The 15,380-nt window shown below is 39.4% G+C and overlaps 1 protein-coding gene across 1 annotated transcript; it reads right to left on the minus strand.

The window, feature by feature from the left end:
- Positions 1-2,254: 2,254 nt before the first annotated feature.
- LOC138878348 (uncharacterized) lies at positions 2,255-2,866 on the minus strand. Its single transcript, XM_070158015.1, has one exon. It carries the CDS (start codon positions 2,864-2,866, stop codon positions 2,255-2,257), a length of 612 nt encoding a protein of 203 aa, XP_070014116.1.
- Positions 2,867-15,380: the final 12,514 nt, after the last annotated feature.

Below are 15,380 nucleotides of genomic sequence, written 5' to 3' on the forward strand. Positions count from 1 at the left end.
GTTATATTTTGCGGTGCCTGGCTCCCACTCCTTGAAGTATACATCATTGATTGATCCCGCATCATAGAGGACTTCAACTCCGCGGACTAAAACAATGTCCAGGAACTTACGATTTCTCTTTTGTTCTACCTTCCTAGATGCAGCATAGGCAGCAGAGAATTCCCGCATGAGTGTCTCATTGTACTCTCCTGAGATCTGACCGAATGACTCACACCCCCTCTTTTTGATATTTTCTAGTACATGAGGGTAATGTTCTTTTAAATCGTTCAAGCTAAGCTGCTTTTCTTCCAGGATTTTTCTCTTTTCTAAGCGCTCCCTGTACAGGGTCCGAGATCCGGAAACCCCAAACCTGAGATCAACAGCTGGCAAAAGATCGGTCTATGCTTCCTCCTTTTTAGACTGGGAGGAATGCTTAGATGTCCTTCTGGTTGGCTCAGGTCAGGAGAGTTTGGATTGCTGTGTTTGTTGGCTCAGAAGCAACTCATTTGTTTCCTCGAGAGGGAGGTGATCGGCATGAGAGAGACTTCTTTGGTGACATTCCTGTCAATGAAACAATGGGTAAGTGGTTGATACAGCATAGGAAATATATTGAGAGAGTTTGAAAGAAGCAAGGGCTTTTACGATGAGGTATGCGATCGCATAACAGCTATGCGAACCGCAAATCCATCCCACAATAAAATCACTCAAAAGCCAAAGCAAGTATGCGATCGCAAAAAGGACCGCAAAACAGGTTATGCGACCGCAGACTAGTCGCATTTGTGCTCAGCAGATGGGGCAATATTTCTGCCTCATTTCGCGACAATTCCACATTCCGCAAAATGAGTTTGCGATAGCAAACTCGACCACAAAATTCCTTCTTAACAAGCCACCTAGGGCACCAATATGCGATGATTTTGCAGACCGCAAACCCATTATGCGGACTGCAAATATCGTCTCCCTCAGTCAAAAGATCGAACCTTTACGTACAAGTTCTCTACACCCAATCTCAAACCTTGCACATTCATGCCATAGAAAAATTACCCAACCCTCTGGTCTCTAATCCTATCATGAATATTAAGTCACTCAGCTGAGTCTACCCCCAGCCTTAATGTGCCCCCAAACAAAAATTTGTGAAACAATTAAGCATTGAGAAGAAGGGGGGAAGAAGAGGGTGCAAACACATGACCTTATTTAATGTAATTAAGAAAGAGAGGGAGGAAAATGATATACCAGATGCCTGAGCAATTGAAGAAATCATTCTGAGATGCTATCAGGTGAGTTTTTCTGCAATTTCGATCCTTTTTTTTGTGATTTTGTGTGTTTACGCCAATGCCTGTTCTTGTTCTTCTCCCTTTTTGTTTTTGTTTTCATTTTGATTTTTTTGTTTGTGTTATGAGGTGCTTGTGTGTGAGTGATAGTGAGAGTGAGAATGAAGGTGAAGGTATGTGACTGAAATGTGAAAGGATTAGGGTTTAATACCTGTGAGGTTTGTGGCGGACAAGTGGACCACATAACACATTATGCGGTCGCATATGTGTTTTGCGATGAGTTAATGGCTGGGTGGCTCAACTTCATTTCGCGATGCATTCTGCAGTTGCATAACTATTATGCGGGCCACAAAATTAGAAATCCACCACATTTTCTAAGAACAAATTTGCATTTTTTCTGATTGTGTCTGCAACCACTATGTGGTCCGTATAGCCATTATGCGACCGCATAGTTGCTGCAAACCACGGGTCCTTCTTTTCTTCATTCTCCTTAGTCCTTGCGCCATGTTTCATTGTATTTTGAGCTACCTACATTCTAACACACACGTCAAACTGCTCAACACTAACAACTAAACCTACATAAATTAAAAATCTAACAAAAAATTGTTACCACACATGGGTTGCCTCCCAAGAAGCGCTTGATTTAATGTCGCGGCACGACGATGTTGACCCCATTTGGGCTAATCCGTGGTGGGGGCTGGTGTAGGACTATCTTTGAGATCAAATTATTCTATCAAATGCCTTTCTCCTGTGGTACCGAGGTAATACTTGACTCGTTGGCCATTTACTTTGAAAGTTCGAGTTCCATCCTCCGACTCCAATTCAACAGCACCATAGGGGGACACACTAATAACTTTGAACGGGCCAGATCATTTGGATTTGAGTTTGCCCGAAAATAACTTGAGTATTGAGTTGAAGAGTAAGACCAAGTCTCTGGATTTGAATTCCCGCTTCAAAATCTTTTTGTCATGAACAAATTTCATTCTCTCCTTGTACATGGCTGCACTTTAATAGGCATGGAGACGGAATTCTTCCATCTCATTGAGTTGTATCATTCTTAGGTTAGCAGCTTCGGCCCAATCAAGATTCAACTTTTTCAATGTCCATATGGCTTTGTATTCAAGCTTCACTAGCAAGTGACATGCCTTACCAAAAACCAACTGGTATGGTGAGGTGCCAATGAGAGTCTTAAATGCTTTGAGATATGCCCACAACGCATCATCTAGCTTCCTTGACCAGTCAGTCCTATTTGCATTAACTATCTTTGCTAGGATATCTTTGATCTCCCTGCTGGAAACTTCAACTTGACCACTCGACTGAGGATGATAAGGTATGGACACCTTGTGCTTGACTCCATACTTTTCAAGCAGTCGGGTGAAGGCCTTGTTACAAAAGAGAGAACCACCATCACTATGGATGGCCCTGGGGGTACCAAACCACGTGAATATGTTCTTCTTCAAGAAAGTGGTCACACTCCTTGCCTCATTATTGGGCAAGGCAATTGCCTCAACCCATTTGGAGAAGTAGTCCACAGCCACCAAGATATATGTCATGCCATAAGAGCTCACGAAGGGGCCCATGAAGTATATCCCCCACACATCAAAGATCTCGACCTCCATTACAAAGTTCATAGGTATCTCATGTCTTTTAGAAATTGACCCTTATCTTTGACATTTATCACATGCCTTCACCATTTGATTTGCATCTTGATAGATCGATGGCCAACAGTAACCATATTCAAGCATTTTTGCCGCAGTACGATTTCCTCCATGATGGACCCAACTGGGGAGTCATGGCATGCCTTGAGAATTGGCATTACCTCATCTTCCGGAACACACTGTCGAATGATGTTGTTGGCAAAAATACAGAACAGAAAGGGTTCCACCCAATAGTATTGTCTGCACTCCCGCAAGAACTTTTTCTTTTGATAAGCTTCCAATCCTTCGGGAACAAGGCCACTAACCAAAAAGTTAGCGATGTCGGCATACCAAGGAGAGAATGTGCTAGACAATGCCAATATATGCTCATCTGGAAAGGCATCATTAATTTCAAGGTCTTCTTTTGGTCTCCCTGCCTCTTCAAGCCTAGATAGGTGATCCGCAACTTGATTTTCTATCCCTTTCTGATCCTTGACTTAAAAGTCAAACTCTTGCAACAAAAGGATCCACCTAATCAATTTTGATTTAGCATCCTTCTTCGCCATAAGATAGCGAAGAGCAGCATGATCGGTGTAAACTATCACTTTGGACCCCAACAAACAGGCCTGGAATTTTTCAAAAGCATAGACAATGGAAACCATCTCTTGCTTAGTCATATTGTACTTCATTTGTGCTCTATTGAGTGTCTTGCTTGCATAGTAGACAGGATGAAGGATCTTGCTAAGTCATTGACCAAGTACCACCCCAATAGCTACACTACTGGCGTCACACATGAGTTCAAATGGAAGGGACCAATTCGGTGTGACAATAATAGGTGTCGTGGTGAGCTTTTCTTTCAATTCCTCAAAAGCTTTGAGACACTTCTCGTCAAACACAAACTTTGCATATTTTTCAAGGAGCTTGCACATGGGATTTGCAATTTTGGGGAAGTCCTTGATAAAATGCCTATAGAAACCAGCATGTCCCAAAAAGCTTCGGACACCTTTTGCTGAAGTGGGTGGAGGAAGCTTGGAAATGATTTCGATCTTTTTCCGGTCAACCTCTATGCCTTGTTTGGAAATTTTGTGGACCAAAACAATGCCCTCGTCCACCATGAAGTGGCACTTTTCCCAGTTTAGCACAAGGTTGGTTTATTGACATCTTTTGAGCACTTGTCTCAAGTTGTCAAGGCAATGCTCAAAGGAGTCACCCACTACAGAGAAGTCATCCATAAAAACCTCTAGGAAATCTTCCATCGTGTCCTAGATGATTGACATCATGCACCATTAAAAGGTAGTCGGGGCATTTCATAGCCCAAATGGCATACAGCTAAAGGCAAAGGTCTCATACAGGCATGCAAATGTTGTTTTCTCTTGATCTTCTAAGGCGATGTTGATTTGGTTATAGCCGGAATACCCATACAAGAAGCAATAGAATGACCTTCCCGCTAGACGATCAAGCATCTGATCAATAAAAGACATAGGGAAATGGTCCTTGCAAGTAGCATTGTTTAGCTTCTAGTAGTCCATGCAAACTTTCCATCCGGTCAGTGTTCTCGTATGGATGAGCTCATTTTTATCATTTTGAATCACGGTCATGCCTCCTTTATTTGGAACACATTGCACCGGACTTACCCAAGAACTATCGGCAATGGGGTAGACTACCCCGACATCTAACCATTGACGATTTCTTTCTTTACTACCTCTTGCATGGAAGGGTTTAACCTTCTTTGATGCTCCACGCTTGGTTTGCTATCTTGCTCCAATTGTATCTTGTTCTCATAAATTCTAGCAGGAATCCTTCGGCTGTCTTCTATTGTCCACCCAATGACTTGCTTGTGCGCCCTCATGATATTCAACAAGTGTTCTACTTGCACATCATTCAACAAAGAAGAAAAATTACGGTAGAATGTCATTAGAGCCAAGAAGTTTATACCTTAAGTGCGGTAGGAGTGGTTTGAGCTCAAGTTGTGGCGGCTCAATAATTGAAGGCTTGGCAGGAGGAGTGACTTTATTCTCTAAATCAAGAGAAAGTTTCTTTGGTGCATAAGTGTAAGACCCAAGTCCTTCTAATGTATTCACCGATTCTATGTACCCTCCATGTCTTCACCATCAAAATTCACCAAAATAGCCACCAATGCTGCACCAAGGCATTCTTCTTCCATCTTCATCTCGATTGCGTATTCTACCTCTTCAACAACATCAATGACTGAGATGCTTTCATATGCATGTGGCAACTTCATACCCATACTCGCTTGAAAGGTAACCTCTTCATCATTAACTCGGAACTTGATCTCATTTTGTTCCGAGTCCATAATGGTCTCCCCGAGATGATAGGGATTTCTTTATCAACAGCACAATCAAGGATCACAAAGTCGGCGGGAACGAGGAACTTCTCCACTTTCACAAGAACATCATCAACAATACCCACCGGTCTCCTTATTGAACGATCAGCCATTTGCAACCTCATACTTGTAGGCCTCGGCATACCTAACCCCACTTGCTTGTAAATATCAAGAGGCATCAAGTTGATGCTATCCCCATTATCACAAAGAGCTCTTGCAAAATCGCGCAACCAATAGTTCATGGAATGGTAAAAGCTCTCGGGTCTTCTTTCTTTTAAACAGTGGTTGTTGCAATGATGGAACTAACACAGTGAGTCACATTTACTACTTCATTCTTGGTAGTTTTCTTCTTGGTTATCAAGTCTTTCAAATACTTGGTAAAACTTGGCATCTCTTGAAATGCTTCCACAAATGGAATATTCACCGATAATTGCTTGAGAATGTCATATAACTTCTCAAATTTTCTATCATCAACCTTCCTAGAAAGTCTTTGAGGAAAAGGAGGAGGAGGTCTAGGAATTGGTGCTAGAGTTTTTTGTGTCTCTTTCACCTTTTCCTTAACCTCTTCCCGGTTCACTAATTGAATTTTCACCTCCTTTAGGACCTTTTCAACTTAAACAACAATTGGCACCTCAACTTGTGCCTCAACGTCTTGTTCAGAATCTTCCACTTTGACCACTAGTTCATTCTCTCCTTGAAATATTTTCCCACTCCGAGTTGTTATTGCCATAGAATGAGACATTGGACCGCTCCCACTACCTTTTGGGTTCACTATTGTGTCACTTAGGAGTGTGCCCTTCTGCTTCAGATTTTTTTCTCTTAAGAGATCTCTCATTTGCATCTCCAACTTTTGAATAGATGCAGTGTGAGAACCCACAAGCTCTGTCATATTCTTCATTGAAGTGTCAGATCTTTCTTGATTTTGCAATACTCGTTCAAGCATATTTTCCAACTGCGGAGAGTTGGAATATTGCCCCTTTAGTGGAACATAGGGGTTTGAATTCCGATTTGAAAAGTTGTTGTTGTTGTTGTTACTCCAGTTCTCTTGATTTGAGCTACCTTGGTCATTTCGCCACTATTGGTTGCCTTGCCCTTGCGGCTTAGGCCTCCATTGATTTTGTTGTCCTGAACGTTGGTAGGGTTACCTTTGATAACCTCCTTGAGAGTTGTTGACATAATTTGCTTCCTTGTAATCCTCATTTGATGTGGGTTGAACATCTCCCACCACGTTCACCTTTTTTGTTTGGCTTTCAGTAAACATCTTCGTCGACACATTAACGTTGGTGGCAAGCCCAAAAATTACTTGATATCTTTCTTGTTTCTCCTTAATCATGTCGGTCAAGGAAGGAGTACCATATTCAATTCCACCTGTGGTGTCCTCTGAGTGCCATGCTTTTTTATGTTTTGCCATTTTGTCAAGTATTTGTCTGATCCTCACAAATATTTTATCCATAAAAGATCTATCAGCTGCATTTTTGGCTATATATTGATTCATAGGATCCAAGCCCATGTAAAATTTCTTCAACAAGATAGTATCCGGAAAACCATGATTCGGCGACCTCACTAAATATAGCTTGAATCGATCCCATGCCTCGTATAGGTGTTCTCCCAGTAATTGCTTGAAAAAGAAAATTTTATCCCGGAGCTCAAACTTCTTGCTTTACAGGAACCATTTAGCTAGGAAAGCTTGGACGAGTTCAGACCAAGAATGAATGGAATTGGTGGTATATTTTGGATCCATTTTCTTGCCTCTTCGGCTAGTGATTACTTGAACACTCTCAACCTTAGAGCATCATCTGAGATGTTATTCTGCTTGTGCATCGCACACACACCTAAGAAGTTTCTGAGATATTGTGTCGGATCATCATCGATGGAATTTCTGAAAAACCCTTCTACTTTTGAGCATTAGGATTAGACTGTGATCCACCTTGAATTGTATCCTCAATATACTCATCTATATCCGTAAAAGGGTTCTTTTCATCATACTCGGCCATGTTTACCTAATAACATCAAGCAAAGTAAGCAAAGTAGGAGTAGAAGAAGACGTAAAGTAAAGCAGACAGTAATAGTAATTTCAAAACCGTATTCCCCAGCAACAACGCCAAAATTTGATACGCTCAAATTACAGTTAAATTAATAGTGTAATGTGGTCGGTGTCAAATATAATAACCCAACAAGGTTGGGATCGAATACCACAGGGAATAGGTGTGAAAAGATTACTTTAATAGTGTGAAACTTGACTTAAGTCGTAATTCTGCTCATTTAGCTTCAAAAGAGAATGATATAATTGTAAATTAACAAGATAACTATTTTTTTGTGAGAATGTAATTAATTTGATTAAGGAAACCAAGGTTGTGTCCCCATCAATGAAATCTAATGTTATCGGTGTTAATATGATATATTTATAATGGAAGGTCCTTTGATATGCAAATGGTTTCTAAATGACTACCCAATATTTCCCAATAGTTGGGTAGTATTTTCTCTTTATGATATTTCCAAATATAAAAGAGTTGCAATTAAGAATAACCAATTTATGCCAAGTAGAACCCACTTATTCCTAAGCGATTCTATTAAATAAGGTTTAAGGCCTTGAGTTCTTGATATTCACTTCTACCAAATTCTAACCCACTTTTCCAAGTAAAGATATAGTAAAATAGAATGAGTCAATGTTTGCAACCACCAACAATAAATAAAGCATAAGAAATGAATAAATATCGACCAACCAATATATATATATTCAATGTTAAACACTCATTAACATTACACCCATTTAGGGTCCCCAACCTTAGTATTTAAAACTAGTTACTCATACTAAAATCCAAAAACAAAGAAATAAATAAAGTCATAAGCTTACAAAGGTACAAGATTCTCTCTTCAAAAGCTTCCAAAATAATGGTGTATTCAATGCCTTCAATATAGTCTCTTTTTCAAACTCAATGTCCCACAAAAATCCTAGTAAATCTATTTATAGTGGACCAAAAGTTGGGATAAAAGTTGGACAAAAATGCCCCTGCAGAACCCATCTGCGATCGTAAAGTGGTCGCAGATCAAGTATGCGGTCCGCATATTTGCAAGGTTCGTCGCATAATCACATGCCCAGTTGCATAGTTCTCCATCGCATTTCCATTCTGCGGTCCGCATAGTGATTATGCGACCGCAGATATCATCGCAAAGTGTTCAAGCAAAGTTCTTTTGTTGCAATTGTGCAGTCATTATGCGACCGCTTAATGGACCGCATATTCTTCTCTTCAATAGCTAAAAAATCTGCTTCAGTCTGCGGTAGGTTTGCGGTCTGCATATCACTTCCGCGGTTGGAGACTTGCCGCATTTCTACCCTTCTATGGGTTTTTGACTTGTTTTTCATGTTTTTGGTTCTTCAAGTCTCGTACACTAAAAAACATCAAAAAATCATAAGGAATAAGTAAAAATACTTTAAAAGATGACCTAAAGTCTATGTAATTAGTATCAAAAGTGCCAAAATTCTACGGTGCATCAAATAACCGTTGCTATCTATAAACAAAAGTAGTCGTTGTCAACTTTAATGATTAAGTATTTAAATTTAGAAAACATCCCATCTCGTCCCATCCCGTTTGTTAGTGGGACGGCACAGGCCTACCGGGTCATCCCGTATAAGACCCGTCTCCTCATAATCCTGGTAAAATTCCATCCCGTCTCGGTAATTTCATCCCATCCTGTCCCGTTGGACAGCTATAGTTTATAGTTGTAATTTTTGTTTAACAAAATAGATAATTTGTAGGGACTAACTATGGAAAATGTTTCAAAATCGGATTCTTACTTTATAGATAATTTACCATACTAGTGGGTATATCTTTTATAAATTTACCATGTTTATATTGTAGAATACATTATACTACTAATAGTTGTAGATTATTAAAAAAATTATAGTTCATAAGTAACTATGAAAAGTTTTCGATATAAAATGGATTATCCATATTATCCATAGTGAAAGTTGAATCCCGCACAAGATAACTTATATTTACTGTGTTACACATGTTTCATTCACAACTCCACAAGCTCTATATACATCTACGTAATAAAAATACTGAAAAAATGATAAATCAATTTTTTTAAAGTATTTTTTGGTTCTGACCCCAACCCCGACCCTCGATCCATGGCCCTCGCCCTAACCTCGATCCTCGACCCTAACCCCCGAACTTGACCCCGACCCGTACCCTAACGGGACCTCAACCCCCGAAGTACGATCCTCAACTCCTGACTCCCGACTCCCTACTCCGACCATCGACTCACGTTCCCGATCCTTAACTCACGGTCCCAACCTTGAACCCAAAACCTAGACCTTCAATCCTCAATTCCAACTATAACTCCTCCCCGATCCCCCACCCTCCACCCTTGACTCTTGATCTTTGTCCCCCAACCCCACCTCTACCGTGATCCCAATCTTGGCCCTAACTCCCCCAAATCTGACGCCGACACCGAAACCCAACCTTCGACCCTGTCCCATCCCCAATAGTCATTAGTTCGAATCTTTACAAATATAAAAGTAAAATTCATTGGTTATTTATCAAATATTTAATTTTAGTGAAAAATATGATTGTTATCCATATTTGACCAATTTAAAAAGTCAATTATTCATCTATTTTTGAATAAAAAATATAAAGGGGCGGATTTACTTTAGGCTAAGTGATGTCACATGATATATATATATATATATATAATTAAAAAGCAGAAAAAACTATTCTATAAATAAAATTAAAATGACACTACTTGACACAGATAGATGTATAGATCTTCCGGTCAGGCATCTCAGTTTTCCAGCAAAAGGTCGGAGTATCGAAGATTCGAAACTGCATTTATTATTTTGAAATTTTTTGGCGTTATTTGAAAAAAAAGGTTAAACATTCTGTTCCTTAAGGGTTAAACCATTGACATCTTAGAAGATAATAAAGCATTAAACCATTCGGTCAGGAGTCACTTCTGTTAGCTATGGCGACAATAAATTATTTGGCTAATTGGGAAGGATTTTTTTTTGGTAATGAATATATTTATTCAAACATACTAAGAGTCAATACAAGCCGGAACTATTCTAGGACACAAGGTTCCTAGCTTGTCCTTATAAAAATCAGTGACAACAAAAGGGGGAGGGGCAAAATACAACTTAGGATTTCCAAAAAGAGATGAACTGCTTCCATTCTACGCCATCAAGTCGGCAACTCCGTTAGTTTCTCTAAACACATGCGTCAAGGGTGGAACTTTGGCTTCGAATAACATCCATCTTGATTATGGCGTGGATTTCTTGATCAGTAGAGCCTATTTGATCCACCACCACCTCTTGTGTTGTAACGACATGATAGGTCATTTCGAGTACTAGCTCTTATTTTCGTGTTCCGAGACCTCTTATAACTTCATTAGATATTATATGACCTGCGTGCATGGTCCATGTCATTTATTGGAAAGTTTTTACGTGAAATTTTAAAGAAAATGAGATTTTTGGCTTTAACAACAACTTGAGTTGACCATGGCCAATGTTCTTGTTAAACAACCTCGGATCGGTGCTTTGATAATTCTGGTAGGTTCACTTGTACGCACGTTTAGTTGGGGTCAAAGGTGACCCGAGCGCATTTTGGCGCATTATGTAAAAGATTGTAAAAATGAGTTTTCAAGTTCAAATACTGAGTTTTGATGATTGATTCTTGTTATTTGATATTATTTTAATGATTTGAGGTAGCGAGCTAGTTTATATGATGTTATTACACTTGTTTTCATGGTTGGTTTGGTGCCCAAGGGGCTCGGGTGAGTTTCAGACCTTTTATGGACTTAGAGAATTGATGATTTTGCTTCTGGTGTCCAGCGCTTCGCAATCACGAAGGGAAAAAATTTGGTTGGGGCTGGTACACTATGCAAACGCGAGAGATGGAACGCGAATGTGAGAGCCTGGGGGGATTCCCCTTGGCAAATGTGAATGGCCTCACGCAAACGCGTAGCTTTGGTTGGCTGAGGGGAAGGAAGGGAAATCCTTCATCGCGAACGCGGAGGCTTGGCTGGATATGCCTTTGCGAATGCGATAAGGACTTCGCGAACACATAGGTCAATGGGCCAGTTCTCTTCACGAACATGGAAGGTGTTTCACGAATGCGAAGAACACCTGACGCTCAGTTATTTAAAGAGCTGAAGTCGGGATTTATTCATTCAACACCATCTTCGAAAGCTAGAGCTCAGAATAGAGAGGATTTTGAGGCGATTTTCATCCCAATTTCATTGGTTAGTAAATTTTAACTAGTTTTCATGTATTTTCATAATCACCCATTGATTTTTTAACTTTAATCTATTAATTTCATGGTAGAAATTAGGGATTTGAGGTAGAATTTAGAGATTTTGTAAAAGTTAAGATTTTGACCTCAAATTGAGGTCGGATTTCCAAATAAATCACATAATCGGGATCGAGGGTTAATGGGTAATCGAATTTTGATCTGAATCTCAGGTTTTGACCAAGCGAGCTCGGGGTTGACTTTTTCGATTTCATTAAAGATTGAATATTTTTCACTCGTGGGTAGTTTCTAAAGCTTATTTTGAATTATTTGAACTATATTTGGCTAGATTTGATTGGTTTTGAGGCTAATTCTAAAGGAAAAAGGCGTGGTTAATCATTGATTTGGTTGTGGTAAGAGGTACGTGTTGTAGTTAACCTTGACCTAACAGAATTAGGACTTGATTGGATTATTTGCTATTCAATTTATGTGTGGAGACGGCGTATATGCAAGGTGACAAATATATATACGTAGTCACGGGTTAAGCATGCGGGTTGAGATATTTATTTATTGTCTTCAATTAGTTCATGCTTTCATTTAATCTATGTTTTTACTTGTTAAATGCTCTAACTGTTACTTTCCCTTACTTATTACATTCATGCTTTTATTCATTATATGCCATAATTTGCTAATTGTTTTCATGTACCCATGTCTTTATTTATGTCACGATCCAAAATCCAACTAGTCGTGATGGCACCTAACCCAACCCACTAGGTAAGCCAAATAACAGTAAACACAATTTAATGATAAAATTAAGAGTCAAAAGGTGAAATAACTGAATTCTTATACAATTTCCCAAGGACTGGTAGTACAAGTCAGGAGCTTCTAAGATTTAGAATTTATAAAGTTGATAGGAAATAAATACATCATCTGTTCGAAATATACATAAACAAATTTACACATCTCAAGCTACCAAGGACAAGTGGCAGTTATAACTGGAATGCAGGTACATCTTCAATGCCAGCTCTTGCCATACATAGCAATATCAGCTCCAAGATCTGCACGCAAGGTGCATAAGTATAGTATGAGTACAACCGAACTCGTGTACTCAATAAGTAACAAACCTAATCCTAGGTTGAAAGTAGTGACGAGCTTGGAAAACGGTCAGAGTCCAACACCAATAGCAAATAATAACTCGTAATAATACAACGAGAATAGTAAAGGTAGATAACTCAAGATATATATGCTCATGTCATTCACAGTTACGAGAAAAATAGCTGTGATTTTCAAGTAAAACAATCAATTCCAAATCTCAGCATTGAAAATCAACTAAACATGAGTTTATCAAAAGAACTGTATTCCCAATTCACAATACCAGATAAGAATTTTTGTTTATCAAATAGCATGAGGAAAGTACATATCTATGCTTATATGTCAATATACATCTCAAGTCATCAATTATCATATACCGTCTAGCATGAGGAATAAACATTTCTATGCTTACATGGATACATATCAAATCATAAATGTCACATTACCGTCTCATATGAAGAAAATGTATCTCTATGCCTACATGCCAAGTATGCATGACAAATGAATGATTTCACGGTGATCTACCTAGGTACTCTCACCCTCAACATACCCAAGCTATCTGTCTTAAATGCTCACTCCATCACACACACAAAAAATCACTCAGCATTGTACAGTTGCCTAGCTCATAAGCCCCTCACCAAAGAATGTGTGTGTGTGTATATATATATATTTGCTGGTATGTCAGACTCCGGAGGAGTAGATCCTGCCCAAGCGCAAATTAAAAGCAAATAAGGCATGTTGCGGTGTGCAAACCGATCCAAAATAAAAATAATTAATAGTAAAGACAGTATGGCCTGCTGCGGCATGCAACCTGATCCACAACAACACTCTCAACACGACCCTACGGCCCACCTCAGTCATTAAAATCTCAAGTCTCAAGGACTCTCAATCTCATACCACTCAGCCTAACAACTCCACATGTGGAAAAATAATGATAACATGGAATATAACAATGAATAATGAATAGAGACTGAGACATGACATGCAAATGAAGAACCATGTTTGAGTGTGTAATTACAGCTAAAATAGATAACTCAAAACAATAAAAATAGCCTCATTAAATCTCAACCGAATAAGCTAGCCTAAACACGATTTCTAACATGAATCACAGCCCATGTAACCAAACAAGTAGGGGAAAATACTGATATAACATGATATGATAGCAGAACAAATCTGGTACTTCTAAAACTCAATTTGAATCGTGATGACCCCATTGCACACCCATATGCCCATCACCTAGCATGTGTGTCACCTTAACATCACAAATAACATGGTTCCCATGGATAATTACCCCAATTCCAAGTTTAGAAATATTGCTGACCTCGAACAAGTCAAATCCAATATCGGGCAAGCCAAACAACACTCTAGAAATTTCATCCCCCACGAATCAACCTCTAAACGGCTCAAAACTTCCAAAAGCAACTCAGAATCATCAAATAATGCCAAAGGAAACAAACTCAAATGATAAAGGTCGAATTTTTAATCAAATTCTCAAAGTTAACCAAAAACTCAAACTCGGGTCCACACCTCGAAACCCAAAAAAACTTATAAATTCTGACAACTCATTCGAATACAAGTTCAACCATACTAATTTTACTCAAATCTGACTCTGAATCGTTGTTCAAAACTCAAATATTCACTTTAGGAAAGTTTAGACAAAAACTCCTAAATTCTCTTTAAAATTCATAATCCAAATGCCAAAATCAAAGATAGATTCATGAAATATAATCAAAACCGAGTTAAGAATACTTATTCCAATCCATGTGGTAAAAATTCTCTCCAAAATCGCCCAAAACCAAGCTCCAAATCTCTAAAATGTGATAAAATGAACAGCCCTCAAAATAAATAGAGTTTGCCAACACTTTCACAGGTGCGGTCCAAGAGCTACTTCTACGAACCAATCTCCGCTTCTACGAAAAACACGCAGGCCCCGACCACTCGCACCTGCGGGCTCTCCTCCGCTTCTGTGATATCACAGGTGCGATGCACCTTCTGCTTCTGTAAAGCTCTCACCCTGCCTACCTTCCCTCTCCTATGCAACATCGCCCGTATCTGTGCTCTCGCAGATGTGCAAAACTTCCGGAAGTGCGATAACTTGCCCAGTTTAGCCTTTTTGCTTCTGCTCCTCTTTGACCTCTTTTGTGGATCCGCACTTGCACCCAAGATTCCACAGGTGCGATGACACTAGTTCACTGCCAAAACCAGCCATAACTAACATGTTTCCAAATGATCCGAACCACATCTTAAACTCACCTGAGCCCCTCAGGACCTCATCTAAACATACCAACAAGTCCCAAAATTTAACACGGACCTACTCTAAGCCTCAAATCACAAATAATATGTGACGATCCGGCTAGTCGTCTCATGAATTACCACTCTATTTTCCCCATTTCTGCTTCTTTATGCTTCGTTATCCTTGTTTTGTAGTATCGGGTTGGTCGAATCGAATCCGGAATGATTTTGGTAAGGATTGAGACACTTAGTCTCTTTTAAGGAAGTTGAAGTTGGAAAGGTCAACCGGAAGTTGACATATATGTTAGAGGGCTCGGATGTGAGTTCCGGTGGTTTTGTTAGCTTCGGGAGGTAATTTGGGACATAAGAGTGTGATCGGAATGGGTTTTGGAGGTCTAGAGTAGATTTAGGCTTGAATTGGCGAAATTGGTGTTTTGGCGATTTCCGGTTGGTAGGCGAGATTTTGATATAGGGGTCGGAATGGAATTCCGAGAGTTGCAGTAGTTCCTTTGTGTCATTTGGGATGTGTGTGCAAAATTTAAGGTCATTCAGATGTGGTTTGGTTGGGTTTTTTATCAAAAGCGGAATACGGAAGATTTTA

This window comes from Nicotiana sylvestris, chromosome 9 (genome assembly GCF_000393655.2).
Source record: "Nicotiana sylvestris chromosome 9, ASM39365v2, whole genome shotgun sequence".
NCBI lineage: Eukaryota > Viridiplantae > Streptophyta > Magnoliopsida > Solanales > Solanaceae > Nicotiana > Nicotiana sylvestris.